Source organism: Girardinichthys multiradiatus, chromosome 15 (assembly GCF_021462225.1).
Source record: "Girardinichthys multiradiatus isolate DD_20200921_A chromosome 15, DD_fGirMul_XY1, whole genome shotgun sequence".
NCBI lineage: Eukaryota > Metazoa > Chordata > Actinopteri > Cyprinodontiformes > Goodeidae > Girardinichthys > Girardinichthys multiradiatus.
This window is the reverse complement of record NC_061808.1, coordinates 30,849,742-30,868,728: the sequence shown is the minus strand read 5'-3', so window position 1 is coordinate 30,868,728 and position 18,987 is coordinate 30,849,742. Positions and strand designations below refer to the sequence as shown.

The window sequence follows — 18,987 nt, the reverse complement described above, 5'->3', positions numbered from 1 at the left end:
AATACCTCTACCACCCTCATGTTTAAATGCTGGTATGAAATTAGTTTTACACCAGGTGTAACATAGTGCATATCTCTCAAAAAGGCATGAGCTCTAACCTTAACTGATGTGAGTGAGGCCTGCGGTGCTATAGAAGTTTTGGGTTCTTTTGTGACCTCCAGGATGACTCACCCATGTGCTCCTGGAGCAATTTTGGAGGGCCGGCCACTCCTGGGAAAGTCACCACTGCTCCATGCTTTCTCCATTTGTGGATAATTGCTGTCCCAAATGCTTTTGTAACCCCTTCACTGGCTTTGCTTTACATCTGTTCATGAATTTCTTTAGATCAGGGCATGGTTTTTTGCTTTTTGAGATATTTTAGCCTACTTCATGTTGTCAAACAAGTTATACTTAAGTGATTTCTTGACCCTACAGGTCTGGTGGTAATCAGGCCTGGGTGTGGCTAGAGAAACTGAACCAGAAATGTTCTTACCTTAATACAGGTCCTTCTCAAAATATTAGCATATTGTGATAAAGTTCATTATTTTCCATAATGTCTTGATGAAAATTTAACATTCATATATTTTAGATTCATTGCACACTAACTGAAATATTTCAGGTCTTTTATTGTCTTAATACGGATGATTTTGGCATACAGCTCATGAAAACCCAAAATTCCTATCTCACAAAATTAGCATATCATTAAAAGGGTCTCTAAACGAGCTATGAACCTAATCATCTGAATCAACGAGTTAACTCTAAACACCTGCAAAAGATTCCTGAGGCCTTTAAAACTCCCAGCCTGGTTCATCACTCAAAACCCCAATCATGGGTAAGACTGCCGACCTGACTGCTGTCCAGAAGGCCACTATTGACACCCTCAAGCAAGAGGGTAAGACACAGAAAGAAATTTCTGAACGAATAGGCTGTTCCCAGAGTGCTGTATTAAGGCACCTCAGTGGGAAGTCTGTAGGAAGGAAAAAGTGTGGCAGAAAACGCTGCACAACGAGAAGAGGTGACCGGACCCTGAGAAAGATTGTGGAGAAGGGCCGATTCCAGATCTTGGGGGACCTGTGGAAGCAGTGGACTGAGTCTGGAGTAGAAACATCCAGAGCCACCGTGCACAGGCGTGTGCAGGAAATGGGCTACAGGTGCCGCATTCCCCAGGTCAAGCCACTTTTGAATCAGAAACAGCGGCAGAAGCGCCTGACCTGGGCTACAGAGAAGCAGCACTGGACTGTTGCTCAGTGGTCCAAAGTACTTTTTTCGGATGAAAGCAAATTCTGCATGTCATTCGGAAATCAAGGTGCCAGAGACCGGAGGAAGACTGGGGAGAAGGAAATGCCAAAATGCCAGAAGTCCAGTGTCAAGAACCCACAGTCAGTGATGGTCTGGGGTGCCGTGTCAGCTGCTGGTGTTGGTCCACTGTGTTTTATCAAGGACAGGGTCAATGCAGCTAGCTATCAGGAGATTTTGGAGCACTTTATGCTTCCATCTGCTGAAAAGCTTTATGGAGATGAAGATTTCATTTTTCAGCACGACCTGGCACCTGCTCACAGTGCCAAAACCACTGGTAAATGGTTTACTGACCATGGTATCACTGTGCTCAATTGGCCTGCCAACTCTCCTGACCTGAACCCCATAGAGAATCTGTGGGATATTGTGAAGAGAACGTTGAGAGACTCAAGACCCAACACTCTGGATGAGCTAAAGGCCGCTATCGAAGCATCCTGGGCCTCCATAAGACCTCAGCAGTGCCACAGGCTGATTGCCTCCATGCCACGCCGCATTGAAGCAGTCATTTCTGCAAAAGGATTCCTGACCAAGTATTGAGTGCATAACTGTACATGATTATTTGAAGGTTGACGTTTTTTGTATTAAAAACACTTTTCTTTTATTGGTCGGATGAAATATGCTAATTTTGTGAGATAGGAATTTTGGGTTTTCATGAGCTGTATGCCAAAATCATCCGTATTAAGACAATAAAAGACCTGAAATATTTCAGTTAGTGTGCAATGAATCTAAAATATATGAATGTTAAATTTTCATCATGACATTATGGAAAATAATGAACTTTATCACAATATGCTAATATTTTGAGAAGGACCTGTATATGAAATCATCATTCAGGAAACAGCTTTTTGTATTTACTCACCTTATATTAAAGTTAGTTTGAATATCTGACACATTTAAGTGTGACAAAAAAGCAAAATGGAACAAAAACTGTAAGGGGGCTATTTTGTTTTTAGCAGTGTGGCATTTGTTGATTGATTTCTAGATATTGTTAGCCATAACCTTTTGTTGTAATTTTATAGTTTATTCTTACTGTTGGTAGCCTCCACGGACCTAAGCGGAGAGGTCAGACAGACAAGGAGTCGGTGCCCCTCATGGATGGATGATGGCTGACAACTTGGCCTAAACTTTTAACCACCTAAAAATCATTCTTGCTGCCACCCCCACGGCACCCTGGGATTCCAAGCCTGCTCTGTGAGACTGACGGCTTACTTCTCTGTTTAGTCATGATAGAGAATCAATTGTGGTAATGGTTCTATATGGTCGCTCAGAATATGACTTCCCCTCAGAATGGACCCTAAACCTTGTCCATCTGAATGCACTCACACGGCAGAAGTGAGGCCATGAACTTTGCTGAATAGTTGAATCACACCTTCTCAGCCCTACAGGGAGGCCTTTTACAGAGGTCACAGAGCACAGAGGGTTCAAAGCTATTCAATGTGATAAATCCAGCCTTCTGGTCTCTAGGGTCCTTCTTTGTTTTTACCCTTTTTTTCGGTATAATTCTCCCTGTTTCTCTGTCTGTGACTGCATTTGTGTGTTCTTATTCACCTATGTAGCCCATTTTGTAGCCATCTCATCTACAACCTCTAACACTGAAGTGCTCAGTAATTAACACATATTTTCCAGTCTGAGAGACCTCTTCCCTGTGTACGCTGTAAACATAGCAAATTCCTCCCTCACACCATAAGTAGAGAGCTATGTAGTCCAAAGTGTATTCAGTTTGTCTCTCTGAAGTATTGAAACAGCAGTAGGGACAGTCTTGATTCTACATTAACTTTGCACCTTACAAATATTGTTTTCTTCTATAATCAATACAGAGTGTTCAGATTCTTGCCTTTCAGCAGCAATCCTGTGCAGCCTTCAGCTGTGTGTGTGTGTGTGTGTGTGTGTGTGTGTGTGTGTGTGTGTGTGTTCTATTTGTGCAGACCCTACAGGCTTGGAAGCAGTTGTGGCTACAGATTTGTGCTGGCTCAGTTTCTGTCGCTTTTTGGCTTGTCATTGCGGGTATATGTAAGAGTTGATGCAGACAGACACTGTAAATGTGTCCCTGCGATGGATTATAACCCTGCATTCTGCTCAATAAAGCAGCAACTATGGAGTGCTTTTGAGGAAACAGTGTAAACAATCATGGCACAGACAGCTCGCCCTGTCATGTATAGCAATGTATTTCTGCTAATGGACTGCATTTCATCTGACAATATTAGCAAAAGGCTGCAGCACGTCGCCTCCACGGTAGAAATATGAAGTGGAGGGAAAATTATATATCGTTTTTAATGTCTTTTGCCTATAAAAATCTGTGTTTTTTCAGTGCAAAGTGTTTCCATTGTTTTTTGTTAAGCCCCTTTCACTTTGATATTCATGAATAAAGTTCAGGTAAAGCAATTACATTCAGAATTCCCAAGAATACTTGGTAAACAGAGTCCATCTGTGGATGATTTAATCTCAGTATAAATCCAGTTTTTCTGTGAAGGCCTCAGAGGTTTGTTAGAGAACAATAGAGAACAAACAGCATCTTGAAGACCAAGGAACACAGCAGACAGGTCAGGAAGAAGAGCTTCAGTGGGAGAGATTTGAACATCAATCTGAAAATGGGAAGAATATGGCACATAAAAAACCTACCAAGACCTTAACTGCAAAGAGAGCATTTACCAGATAAGCAGCCAAAAGCCCACTAGCTACTTTGGAGGAGATTATTACTCGTGCACTCCACAAATCTGGCTTTCTGGAAAAGCGGCAAGGAGACAGTCATTGTTCAATTAAAGGTGTGGAGGAAAACTAACTCTGCACATAATTCTGCCTGACCACACCATCCCCATAATGAAACGTGGTGGTGGCAGAATTGTGCTGTGGGGAAATTCGTCTTCCACAGGAGAAGGGAAGCTGGAAAGATGGACGGTGCTGTTAGAGGACCTTGTAGAGGCTGCAAAAAGCCGGCCAGAGCAAAAATAGGTTGTTTTACACCAAACTAATAATTATGCGTTAGAATGGCGCATAATTGGAAATAGGAAACCATACATTGCTTTTCCTTCCACTTCCACCTCATGTGCTACTTACCACATACAGTCCCAATTAAATACATTAAAGTCTGTGGTTGCAATGTGACAAGATGTGAAAAGCGTCTAGGATATTAATACGTAATATTGTATTTGGTTATGGATATGCCTAAATAGTAAATGAGCATTGTTCTTCTGTTGCGTAACATTTATATTTTTCTGGTCACTAAACAGTTAATAGTAGACTACCCGCTTTCTGTTTGCCACTACTTCTGGAACCATTTATCCATCAGGGCAAATGATATTGATCCATCCATTTTGTTTAGAAAGACAGAAGAGAGAGCGCTTACAGCGTGTGATTCTTATGTGATTGTGTGTCAGCACGCACATAAAACCAGCAGGTGGAACGGCATGGACAGGGACAGAGTCTGTGAGCCTAAATCAGGAGATCCCAAACAAGCATGGAATTGACATGGCAGCGGTCCAGAAAAGACATTAAAGGACACTGACTGCATGGATGATCACATATAAGGTCATCCTGTTTGAGTGTGTGTGCAGGTGGTCGTGCAGCTTGTTAAGCTGCTGACTTTGTCAAGTAAGATAAAGAAAAAGCATTTTAATGGATTAAAAATTATTCTTTTTTTGTATTTTCCTGTCTATAAATTAACATCACATTTGCTTACAAATAAACAATAAATGCTTTAGCCACACGATCAAGACATTCTGAAATTCAAGCACAGTCCTCAAGTTCTTAACACTCAACTCTTTAAAAAGTCGATCATACTCCTCCTGCATATAAAAAAGGCGCAATATGTGGTGAAAGGGGCTTGAATGCAAACATTTTAAACTCAAGAATTCATTTTATCTAGCAATTCATGTTAAGTAGCCATGAATTGTGAGCTTAAGAGGTTAGTCTAGATGAATATAGTGGGCGTTCCATTTGTTCCTTGTGCAAAATTAACTAGAACACCCTCTGGTGTCGACGTTCTGACTTGGAAAGTTGGAGGCTTGTTATCAGCTCTGATCTGAAAATCAAACATGGCTGCCATGCTAATTAAAGGTAGTGATTGCAACAAACTGTTTACTTCTGATGTGTTGCATCATTAGATCAGGTACACAATTATGTAGAGCTCATGTTATGGAACATCTGCTATGGTGCGTGAAAATCCTAGATGCTGGGAAACACATTAATATCGGTGTGTCTAGCTAATCGTAGTCAGCCTAGTCACTGAGCAAAACTATAAGCAGATCACACTTGTTCTGTGAAATGAAACTGGAACACTGTAAAGCTTTGACTTCCAACTTTGTAGGTAGATGGAACACCCCGTAAGATTACTCAGAATGCAAACATTTTGATGTTGGAGAGGCTTACTCATAGAGTATAGCAAATCAGTGAATGTTGCCATATCAGGTGCATAGTTACCCACCTGCAAGAGTGTGCCAGTTGTGCTGCTAAAGGTTGCATCGGTCTGCAGCTCCTTTCGTTAGGTTCCTTTTTGGCCTAAAAAGTTTGGCTTTGAAAGAGTGTTGCTCATTGCAACAGAGGCCTGGGCAGAGGTTCACTTCCTTTGCTGCATCGATGATTTTAAATCCCCTTAAACCTAGCTGTAAACTCTATTAATGGGGTTATTATTCAGAAAATAACCAACAGAGCAAAAAATAAAATAAATCTGTATTTACCCAAAGTTTGCTCTGATATTTTAAAACATAATAAGGCAGCTTTTATACATTGAGTTGGAACGAACCACTGCAGAGTTGAAGGACTGGGACTAAAAAGGAGCAACTATTTGTTTTTTTTGGTTATTTTGTTTTGCTTGCTAGTTGAGAAAGTAAGAATTAACTTTGTCTGACTTTGTAAATTTGTCAGACAAAATGTCAGAAAAATGGGGAGAGCTGCTGCACTTACTCCATTGTTAAGGTGCTTATCCATCCATCCATCCATCCATCCATCCATCCATCCATCCATCCATCCATCCATCCATCCATCTGCTTGTGTACGGGATCTTGATCTTTTGGTCATGATCTACTGTATGTCTCATGGCCATTAGATGGACCACAAATCAAGAGCTTTCCTCTTCAGCTCAGCTCCTTATTCACCACAACATGCCAGTTCAAGAAACACCTTTCTGCAGATAAGGCACCGATTCCATTCCATCCTATCCTCACATTGCAACTAGACCCCAAGACACCGGAAATCCCTCTGCTGAAGGGAAAGACTTAACCCCAACCTAGAGCATGTGTTTAGCCTTTGTTCCAGTTGAGAACTTTGGGCTCAGACTCAGAGGAGCTGACTTCCATTCTTGGTAAACCAGTTGTCATCAAGTTGTCAACACAATGACCTTACAATGTCCAGGAAATGCTAAGTGTACCATTACATAACTGATTGATCTGATACTTAACAACATAATACAATCAGAAAAGTACCTTATATTTGCCAGTGGGTGGCAAGTTCCCTACAAATATGTATAAATGAGAGTCAAGAGCCACAGCGAGGGTGAACATAACTCATTGCTTTCAGAGTCACAAATAACTCTTCTGGTTCTTAGATAACAGTAATCCAGTTAAACCCAGTTCCCAAACTGAAACAGAGCGGGAAATATGCCCTCCTCACTCAGATCACAACCCACACACTCATCCCTGGAAGCCGTTAAGCTGCACTAAGCCAGCTCAAGTGTTTAACTCAACTTTCAGATGCAGATTTGGCAGAGAAACTATTGAGATGGTCTGAAAGAATAGCCCTTACGCCGAAATGTTTTAATCAGCCCAAAGCCATTTGTTGTCATGATGGAGAAGAGGTTTTAGGCCGTAATAGTAATCCCATCCATGAACCTGCCGTCGTATATTGAAAGAGGTGTGATCCGTGTTCGTGTCTCTGTCTTTACCCTTCTTCCTCGATCCCCTCTGGCTTTTGGATCAGCACCAGTGCCGGCTTGCGGGCTGATTATAAAGGCTTTAATGTTCCAATTAACTGCTGTATGTTTTTTTTTGGGGGGGGGGGGGGGGGGGGGGGGGCTGGTCGTAGGTGTGCGGAGGTTGCTACCCTCTCAATGACACACACGTCTGGCAGTCTTGTTCTCTCCCAGAGTGGACAAAGCGGTCTGGCATTTAGTCTGTCCTTTGATGTCCTGATCCAAACAACCATATTAAACAGCCATGAAAGCAAATAAGGGCCAGATGAGTGGAGGGCAGAGACTTTCTGGAAATGTTAACAACCTAATATCCCTGGCTGTTAAGTCCAGCTCCAGCTGCATCGTTATAGTTGGTAAAGGGAAATTGAGTGCCATCTAGTGTTTGTCCCCCTCCGATCCCTTCTACATCTCTCCTGCCTCAGCTCCTTTACATCTTCCTTTCTCCCTTTCACTTATCCCCCTTTTTCCCTTTACCACTGTTTTTCCACAGTCATCTTGTCGGGCGGGCTTAATGAACTGAGGTAGGGGCATACAGAAGACTGCGGCTGTGGGAAGGATGCCACATTGCATTTATTCGGAAAGTGTCTTGTGTATTCTGGCGGCTTCTCGCAGGCCCGCTCAGTCCCAAAGGGGCTTTCTTGCTTAAAGTAGTTTGGTCTTTTTAGAGCAAACGGGTTACTTGGATCAGAGACCCGCGGTGTTCCTTCTAATTCTTTCTCCATAATGCTCTTTTTAGTCCGCTCCTCCATCATTTCTTTAGTGCCCTCGCTCCTCTGTCTCTCCTCATCACTTTGACCTCCCACACGTCTTTCCCTTCTTCACATCACTTTACTTCTTGCTGCAGTCTGATCGGTTTGCTGCGGTGGTAGCAAGTTACATCTCCAATCGGTGGGATCTCATTGCAGATGAGTGGTTTTGCAGCTGATTTAAACTGTCGAAGCCATTCATCTTTGTCCTCCTATTTTCTCTGTGGTTCTTTCTTCTGACTGTTTCCAGTTATTTATCCCCAATCCTTTATACATGTCTGCTAGGATGCCGTCTCTGCCCCCACCCCACCTGTTGGGACACCAGACAATCTGTCCATGCGGTTGTTGTTAGTTTAGGGAGAAGCGATGGATGTGTCATCCTTGCCTTTTCTTGTCTCTATGTGATCAGACAGCTACAAGCATAGGGAAGGACATAGTGTGGCGTAGTCTTTTGCTACATGTCGTTTGTCCTTATCCCTCTTAGATTATACATTATACAGCGGTGCTGAAAATTCCCATAAACTCTACTTCCATTTACTATTGCTTATGCGAACAAAACACTTTCATACAACAGGTTCAGAACAACTTAATGACTAAGTAATTTCAGTGTTTGACTACATGTCACCGAGATCATGTTAAAAAGTGATAGTGGCTCAAAATGATCAAAGTCTTAATTTAGAAGAATTGTAATCACAGTAAATTACCTCAAACGTTCTGTATTTCTGCACTTCCAAAACATCTACTATGTGCAAATAAAACATATAAAACAATAAAATGGAACAACCTGTATCCATATCCTATGGCCTAAATTTTATAGACGATTTATATTGCAGCATTATATACTAGTAAAATCAAGGGTGTTTATATGGCTAGTCTCTGTTGCTGCATTTAGAAGCTTAGGCTGGTGTGAGATTCCTATGATGTTTACCATTAGGTAAACATGCATGTTGTGCAAAATATGATCTTTTTGCACCTCTTCATAGAATAACCTAAGTATAAAAAGCTGATTAGCTGATTAGATTGATTATTAGCTTGGGTAGAGCCCGCTGAACAGACATGCTGCTTTAACTTGTGAATATTAGCTTTACCTTAATAAGAGTGAAGGCTGCACACCTTTAGTTTCTACACCATCGACCAGACATATTGAACAGACAATTTAGTTTTTCTTGTAACCAAGGGAAAATTCAAGGGCTTTTTCCAGGGAGCTGATTAGCAATGTGCAGCACTGGGAGCTTCAGCCCTTTGTTACTTCCTGCTCCATACAACTGAAGAAAACTCTCATTACCAATTAAAAGGCCATTAAACCACTAAGAAAGGTATGCTGCAAAACAAATTATACAGCTTATTAAATGAAAAAATGTAAACTGGGTACCAAGCTACGAATTGAACATTCATAGATTGTTCTATAAATGTTCACTGAAGATTAGTTAAACATTGGGAAGCAGATGTTCTTTGACTGTCATAAAGTTTTCTTACATATTCTAAATTTTCTTCTTAGGTGACATAAAACATTCAGGCCAGAGTGCCTGGACGTTCCTCATTCTCTATGTCTGCTACACGTGTAGGGGTTACAGCTAATTTTGCAGGGACTGTTAGGCAATGTTTAGAAAGCTTTTGCTAAAGGTTACTGAAATGTTAGTTGTAACCTTTAACAAGCATCACTTCGACATTTACCTCACCTGCCTTTTTTGTGCAATGAAAAAACATTTGCCCCAGTGGAAGATTTATTTCCTCTGATTTTGCTGTTTTGTCACTCTTAACTGTTTTGTGTTATACAGTCTCTGACCAAATTACCGATCCTAAATCTGCTGCCTGCAGTCCTAGATCGTTGCCCTTAAGAGAAAAACCAAACACCAGAGTGTATGCAAAATGCAGGAATACCTCTTCTTCTCCAAGGGGCAGTCCCTAGGATCCATTTACAATTTAGTCAAAAAGCAGCAAGTTTATCTGCCCAGCAACCGAAACAAAGACAGTGTGTCCTAAACTCTTGGTTATGAATACCAATGCTGGGCTCACTGGAGGATGTGAGGTGGGGGGATTGTGTTAATCAAACAGATCTTAGTCATTCTGTGGCAGGGACAGCATGGTGCCCTTAACAAGGTTGTTTAAGCATAAACTCAGTTCTTCATTCTTTGTTTAGCAGGTCTCACAACTATAAACGAAAATGCAAAACAATATTTTCCAATATTCCATTTCAGATCATCAACCAACTGATAAGACAAAATGGGAACATTTTGGAAGGTGTGCATTGTGTTGCTTGATATAAAACTTCGACAGCTTAGACTGAACCTAGACTGAAGAATATTACACTGCAAGTCAAACATTGTGGTGGTAGAATGATGGTCTTGTGCTACTTGGAACCTGGAGCATTCTGCTCTCGAGCAGAAGGATCTGAAGGAGAATGTCCAGCCATGAGTTCATGACCTTAAGCTCAAACACATTTTGTAGCAGGACAGTAATCCAAAGAACACCAGCAAGTTTGCCTCTGAATAGCTGAAGCAAAAACAAAAGGAAGGTTTCGAAGATGGTCTAGTGAATGTCTGGACTTAGATCCTATTGAGAACCTTCGGCATGTCCTTGAACATGCTGTTTATTCTAGAAAACCCTCCAGTGTGGTTGAATTCTGCACAGAGTGGGTAAAAAATTCTTCACAGTGATTTAAAAGATTCATTTCCAGTTATCGCAGACTGGATGTCAGTTGGTTGTGCCACCAAGAGTAGCACAACCAGTTGATAGGTTTAGGGGGGTGCTTAATAGGGCCAGGTTGGTTTGGATAGCTTTGGTCAATTAAAAAATGAAATAATAATTTGAAGAAGAAATCTGGAGGGGGACAGACCTCTCCCAAGTGTTATGTAGGCTACAGCAAAAAAAAAAAAACTGTAACCTCTCATGGTTTTAGATAGGACAAAAACAATTTGGACTTCCTTCATCAGAACTAAAATATTTTAAGGTAAAAGATCCATTTAGGTTGTGGAAATGGCAAAAAGTTGTTTTTTTCTAAATCGAATTCAAGGATTTGAAATTCAGGTCATTAGCTCACTATTTATTCTGGCAAATGTCAGAACAAGCAGGGCAGCTTGACATTTGGAGAAGGATAAAATAAAAATCTAGTATCAAGCTTTTTCTCAGTGATTCCTTCACCTATATTTTGTATAACCTGATACTACATACAGTATATACACTGCTTGGCCAAAAAAAAAAAAGTCGCCACCAAAAAATAAAGGTCACACACTCGTCACACATATTTTGTTGGACCTCTTTTAGCTTTAATTACAGCATGCATTCACTGTGGCATTGTTTCATTAAGCTTCTGCAATGTCACAAGATTTATTTCCACTCAGTGTTGCATTAACTTTTCACCAAGATCTTGCATTGATGATGGTAGAGTCTGACCACTGCACAAGGCCTTCTCCAGCACATCCCAAAGATTCTCGATAGGGTTAAAGTCTGGACTCTGTAGTGGTCAATCCATGTGTGAGAATGATGTCTCATGCTCCCTGAACCACTCTTTCACAATTCAAGCCCGATTAATCCTGGCATTGTCATCTTGGAATATGCCTGTACCATCAGGGAAGAAAATATCTATTGAATGAATAACCTGGTCATTCAGTATATTCAGGTAGTCAGCTGACCTCCTTCTTTGAACACATACTGTTGCTGAACCCAGAACTGACCACCTGCAGCAACCCCAGATCATAGCACTGTCCCCACAGGCTGGTACAGTAGGCACTAGGCATGATGGGAGCATCGCTTCACCTGCCTCTCTTCTTACCCTGATGCGCCCATCACTCTGGAACAGGTAAATCTGGACTCATCAGACCATGTGACCTTCTTCCATTGCTCCAGAGTCCAATCTTTATGCTCCCTAGCAAATTGAAGCCTTTTTTTCCAGTTAGCCTCACTGATTAGTGGTTTTCTTAAAGCTACACAGCTGTTCAGTCCCAGTCCCTTGATTTCTCTTCGCATTGTGCGTGTAGAAAATGCTCTTACTTTCACTATTAAACATGAGCCGGGGTTTTACTGTTGTTTTTCTTTGATTTGATTTCACGAAACGTTTAAGTGATCGCTGATCATGATCATTCAGGATTTTTTTCTAACCACATTTCTTCCTCGAAGACGATGGGTCCCCGCTATCCTTCCAGTTAATAATGCATTGGACAGTTTTAGTAGTTTCTGCAATCTCCTTAGATGTTTTCTCTCCTTGATGCCAATGATTTGACCCTTCTGAAACAAACTTACATCTTTTCCACAACCACAGGATGTGTCTTTCGACATGGTTGTTTAATAAATGAGAAGCAACTCATTGCACCAGTTGGGGTTAAATAACTTGTTGCCAGCTGAAACATTTTCGCCCAAGCAGTAAATATCCAATGGGAGGCACGTACCTATTTGCTTAGTTAAATCCAGGTGGTGACTTTCTTTTTGGCCAGGCAGTGTATTACCTAATAATATCTTTTTCTGGAAGTACCAACAAAACAGATAAAAAAAGATTGTCCCCCTCTTGTTCGGTTTTCTTGATGAAGGCTGAAACACCCGACCCGGATTTGTTTGCACAAGCCGTCCGAGAGCAGCATCAGTCAGCTCAGATAGCCTGAATAAAAAGAGAAAACAAAAAACCTGGATGGATGAAGTGGGATGTGTCAGGATCATTTGGCCTGTGACTAAATAGTTCCGCCAGACTCTTGCTGCTGCTTGTCTGGCCTCCATAAATAAAGGCTTATGGGAAAGGAAAGACAAATTTACCCTCAGAGATCAATGCAGACCTTAATGTAATTTAACTGGAACGAGACTGTGCTGGAGCTTTGATTTACACTTTGTTCCATGAACAATCTGGAAGTTGTTATAAAACATTAAAAGGGACAGAGGCTGTAAACCTCTACAGTGTAAACAGATGTGCAATTCAACACACGAATTCTGCAGAATATGTACTCACTAATATATTTACGAAATCCTAAACAATAAACAAAATGTGTTCAGAACATCTAAGATCCTTCTACACGATTGTAAAATAACTGTGTCTGTTTTCTACCAGTTCTTCCCTTATGGCGATGCATCCAAGTTTGCCCAACACGCCTTCAGGACCTTTGACAAGAACAGTGACGGCACCATCGACTTCAGAGAGTTCATTTGTGCACTGTCCATCACATCACGGGGCAGCTTCGAGCAGAAACTCAACTGGGCCTTCAACATGTACGACCTGGACGGAGACGGCAAAATCACACGGGTGGAGATGCTGGAGATCATTGAGGTATCCCTACAAAAACTACAGCTACATCTAAAACAGAGTTCAATTGTTTTCTGTTTAGTTTGAAAAGAAAACAAGGTAACACATCATGCAGCAAAAGTCACTGTCGAAAACGATTATGTTGTCAGGCTGTCAACACAGACAGAATTATCATTGGAATGGAGGAGTTGCAGTCTCCCCCTTGTGGTGACTGACAGATTTAGCAACTTTGTCAAATGAAATTTGGCCCGAAAAAAGAAAATAACAACAAAGAAAGTTGTTCTTTTTCACAACATACTAACAAAACGTTGTCATTAGTAGCTTTGTTATGAAGGAAGACAGAAATAAATTAACACACATGAAACCGAACACCGTTTATGTACATTTCCCGATGCTGCACCCCATTTGTACTCGAAAGTCGGAATTCCCGACCTCCGTGTAGGAAGTTTCATCTGGAACGCCCACCAAAATTGGAATTACAAGTTGGAAGGTTGGGGCAACATGACCATACCCGACTTTCACATTTAAAATGGTTGCTACTCGCATCAATTGTAGTAAAACGTTCTTACTGTGACTATTTTTAGCAGTTCTTTATTATTTACGCAACATTTAGTCAGTCGTAACGTACGACTTTTCAGTGTTTATAAGACCAGATGTTTCAATACTGTTTATATGCACGAAACACCACATAGAACAGTATTTATTGTCATTGATATTGTGGTAAGACTGCTGTCACAGTTGCTAGCAATACGAACAAAAACAAGCAGGATAACTGGGACACTACAACTCGGAAATGACATAAACTCCGACATCCCAGTTCCATATTCTGAGGTTAATGGAATGCAGCATAACACTACAGGTCCTTCTCAAAATATTAGCATATTGTGATAAAGTTCATTATTTTCCATAATGTCATGATGAAAATTTAACATTCATATATTTTAGATTCATTGCACACTAACTGAAATATTTCAGGTCTTTTATTGTCTTAATACGGATGATTTTGGCATACAGCTCATGAAAACCCAAAATTCCTATCTCACAAAATTAGCATATCATTAAAAGGGTCTCTAAACGAGCTATGAACCTAATCATCTGTATCAACGAGTTAACTCTAAACACCTGCAAAAGATTCCTGAGACCTTTAAAACTCCCAGCCTGGTTCATCACTCAAAACCCCAATCATGGGTAAGACTGCCGACCTGACTGCTGTCCAGAAGGCCACTATTGACACCCTCAAGCAAGAGGGTAAGACACAGAAAGAAATTTCTGAATGAATAGGCTGTTCCCAGAGTGCTGTATCAAGGCACCTCAGTGGGAAGTCTGTGGGAAGGAAAAAGTGTGGCAGAAAACGCTGCACAACGAGAAGAGGTGACCGGACCCTGAGGAAGATTGTGGAGAAGGGCCGATTCCAGACCTTGGAGGACCTGCGGAAGCAGTGGACTGAGTCTGGAGTAGAAACATCCAGAGCCACCGTGCACAGGCGTGTGCAGGAAATGGGCTACAGGTGCCGCATTCCCCAGGTCAAGCCACTTTTGAACCAGAAACAGCAGCAGAAGCGCCTGACCTGGGCTACAGAGAAGCAGCACTGGACTGTTGCTCAGTGGTCCAAAGTACTTTTTTCGGATGAAAGCAAATTCCGCATGTCATTCGGAAATCAAGGTGCCAGAGTCTGGAGGAAGACTGGGGAGAAGGAAATGCTAAAATGCCAGAAGTCCAGTGTCAAGTACCCACAGTCAGTGATGGTCTGGGGTGCCGTGTCAGCTGCTGGTGTTGGTCCACTGTGTTTTATCAAGGGCAGGGTCAATGCAGCTAGCTATCAGGAGATTTTGGAGCACTTCATGCTTCCATCTGCTGAAAAGCTTTATGGAGATGAAGATTTCATTTTTCAGCACGACCTGGCACCTGCTCACAGTGCCAAAACCACTGGTAAATGGTTTACTGACCATGGTATCACTGTGCTCAATTGGCCTGCCAACTCTCCTGACTTGAACCCTATAGAGAATCTGTGGGATATTGTGAAGAGAACGTTGAGAGACTCAAGACCCAACACTCTGGATGAGCTAAAGGCCGCTATCGAAGCATCCTGGGCCTCCATAAGACCTCAGCAGTGCCACAGGCTGATTGCCTCCATGCCACGCCGCATTGAAGCAGTCATTTCTGCAAAAGGATTCCCGACCAAGTATTGAGTGCATAACTGTACATGATTATTTGAAGGTTGACGTTTTTTGTATTAAAAACACTTTTCTTTTATTGGTCGGATGAAATATGCTAATTTTGTGAGATAGGAATTTTGGGTTTTCATGAGCTGTATGCCAAAATCATCCGTATTAAGACAATAAAAGACCTGAAATATTTCAGTTAGTGTGCAATGAATCTAAAATATATTAATGTTAAATTTTCATCATGACATTATGGAAAATAATGAACTTTATCACAATATGCTAATATTTTGAGAAGGACCTGTATACACTGCAGGCAAGCCCACAGTCATCTCTGAAATAAAGTCAGAGCCTTTAATCCACCACATGATTGCGCTCTATTTCTGAGCTTGAAGGATTCCTTGGTAATGAAACTAAACAAGTCTTTGGATGAAAAATGTGTTAGACTTGTACATTCTTTCCAATATTCATTCCTAGGCACTGATGCTCAAGCATGTCATGTTGTGCCATGTCATAATCATACGCTCTTACCTTTTGACTGGATTTCCCCTTGTTACATGCCTCTGTGCCTCTATGTCTTGGGGTCAGAACTTGGATCTGGACACCCAACTTAACCATGTTCCAGCTCCAAATCCAGAAACCTTTGGGATCTGATCATTGTTGTGCAAGGGGACCAGGATAACTTAAGTTACAAGCAGATACCTGATACAGAATGGTACAAAATGGGGCCATGAATCATGGAATGTTTCATGCCAACTATGCATCAATTCATAGCTACTTTGACAACCAACAATTTATAAAAATAAATTATAAATATGTATGTTGGTACATGATGGTAAGTCAGGCAGGCATAAATTTTGGCTTTACTGTAAATTGCCCTAGTGTTGCATGTTTGGATTTTCCACACAGTGCTCCTACCTTCTTGTTTTTCTCCTGGCAGGCAATCTACAAGATGGTTGGCACTGTGATCATGATGAAAATGAACGAGGACGGGCTGACGCCCGAGCAGAGGGTGGACAAGATCTTCTCCAAGATGGATAAGAACAACGACGACCAGATCACGCTGGAGGAGTTCAAAGAGGCGGCCAAGAGCGACCCGTCCATCGTATTACTGCTGCAGTGTGACCTCCAGAAATAGGCGTGAACGCGGCAGAGAGCGCTCCACCAGCCGCCACGGACTGCACAGAAAGAATTTCATGTTCCATTCAGTTTGCAGCTATTTCCACTGAAAAAAAAAAAAAAATATGCTTGGACTACCTTTCAATGGATCTGCTTCTTGTGTTTGAAACACTCGTGTGCATGAGAATGTTATTTGCTATAAAAACATCTACACGCAGCATACAGTGGTGTGCGGGGGCAAACTCACACCGCAAACACACACATCCACACAACTCTACACACAAACAACTTGCACAAATAATAAGTATATATATAAAGAAATATAAATATGAATATATATCAAAATTATTTATAGATCAACTGCCAAAATGTGAAGTGCAAAGTATTTTCCATTCAGTTTCATTCTACCGGAGCTTGCGCATCAGTGATGTGCTACGTTGAATTTGCCGCTACTCTATTTATTGTTCCAAGTTTACCGATACTAGCTGTGTGTGTTTCACGATACTGTCAAGCAAACCAAATTCCTACAACAATGTACCTTCTTCCAGTAAAAAACTTCATCCATCTTGTCAAATATTAGCTCGAGAAGAGATGGTTTAGCTTTCGTCAAAGTTTTCCCCCTGAAATGAACCTGTACTGTCCGTAACTACAGTCAATGTTGTTCATTTGCATGCCTTTAGGTTCTGCCTTAAAAGTCTAATTTTCATCCGGTGTTTGAGAACAGAAAGCCTTATCAACGCAACGTGGTGACTCTTGAGGGAAAACAGTTTTTCTCTCAGTGGAGAGATAAAATAAATCCGCCTCCTACGAGTTTTCTTATATGGGTTGGAAGCTCGGTGATCAGATGAGACCTTTTCTTTGGATTGCTTTAACTGTGGGAGCATGTTTCCTTGTGGATTAGCTGTGCTATATGTTGCTAAGACCTAAATACCTGCCCGATGTGCATTTAAACACACTGTCTCATTACAAGGTAGCCAATGCTGAGTGACGAGGACTTGGTCGTTTTGGAAGCACCATAAAAAGAGCAAAATTCGCAGATATTTGATCCAAACCCAATGAAGGTGAGCGAGTTTTGAATTAGGATTCCAATACGAATGAACGGGCTGGAGTTAAAATAGGAAAATCCTAAACACATTTATTTTCTTATTGATTCCATTTTTTCATTTTGGCTCATAGGTTGCATATCGCTACAAGGAATTTAGAGTGTTTGAGCATTAAAGTCGCCCTGAGATGAGGCTTTTGTGCTGTTGCATGTTTGTAATGAGCGTTAAAGCAATGATGTTAGCAGTAGGTGGCGTCCCATCACATACTGTTACCGCAGGAGGACAGCCCAATACGTAAAGCCTTGTGTTTAGTAGGTTTATACAATTTGCCCTTTTCAGTCCCTGAAAGTTTTACCAATCAGTCAGATTTTTGTATGTTTTTTACTCCCTTTGTTTCACACATTGCACACATAGAAGTTCAGTGAAGTAGTGCCTCCTAACGGTGACATGAATAACTTTGCCTGGCCCCGGTATATATTTAAGAATTTATATATTTGTTTTGTGGGAACACAGAAGAATGAAGCAGATTTGACATACAGTCCTGCAACAAAGATTTATCATGCTAGTCCATCTACGTCCCTTCAGCAGTGTGGATTGTCTCCCGTAAAGTGTCCAATCTGAACTTCTTTACATGAACATCTTAGGCCTGATGATGTTTCTAACCACAAACCTTGTTACTGCTGTGAGGATACCAAATCGGAGAAATGGCAACCATGTAAAAAGATTCTTTTGTAGCATGTTTTGTGTCCCTGACGACATGGCTGCACTACTCCCTGTGTTGTGATTTAATCTAATAAAATAAACTCTATGGGCAGTTGTCTGGTCTGATAACTCAACCACCCATCATTTCAGTCAATATTCAGGGTTCTGATGCAGTCTTAAAAAATCAGTTTTTCTCTCCACCATTTTCTCAATTATTACAATTTCCACTTTGATTTATTGATTTGGTATAAGTTATCTTTGATTTGCCAAATCACATATTTATTTGAACATTTGACCCGTCAGTATTTGGTTTTTTGATTTTAGGCCTATGCATAATCCACAAGAACAGAGAAATGTGTTCACTGTCCCAGGGCTGCAGGAACAAAATGACCTCATTCTCTTCTTGAGACATCATCTGGGTAAAAGTTCGTTCTTGTGTGGTGTCCAACAACTATAACATGCAAATAGTGCAGTTGGAGGGACTTATGAGGTCTTCCTGAGAATCCTGCAACCAGGTCTTGTGAAATTTGAAATGTCCTGACAATCTCAGGTTAAAGAACATATTCTCTCCTGTCTTGAGGAGAATGTATTGACCTTTCCTGAATGAACACTCAGTCAGAAATTTAAAAAAGGTTAATTTTACTACCTGTTTTATTTCTAGACAGCTTTCAATTTAGGCTGAACTGTACCTGTGGTTCTTAAACTGGGTCTAAAATTCAATTCAAATTCAAAAATAATTTCTTAATCCCAAAGGGAATTTAAATATTGTAGCTCATATTATGCAGGTTTCTTCAAAGAGCTGTTGTAGATCCTG

The 18,987-nt window shown here is 41.1% G+C and overlaps 1 protein-coding gene across 2 annotated transcripts in view; it reads left to right on the top strand.

Moving 5' to 3' along the window:
• Nucleotides 1–18,285, top strand: part of vsnl1a (visinin-like 1a) — a 52,609-nt gene extending 34,324 nt beyond the window's left edge. For both annotated transcript variants that reach the window (XM_047387799.1, XM_047387800.1), the window contains 2 exons: nucleotides 12,956–13,171; nucleotides 16,250–18,285. In XM_047387799.1, coding sequence (XP_047243755.1) covers nucleotides 12,956–13,171; nucleotides 16,250–16,447 — 414 coding nt within the window. In that variant the 3' untranslated portion in view covers nucleotides 16,448–18,285. The remainder of the gene's footprint in view (nucleotides 1–12,955; nucleotides 13,172–16,249) is intronic.
• Nucleotides 18,286–18,987: the final 702 nt, after the last annotated feature.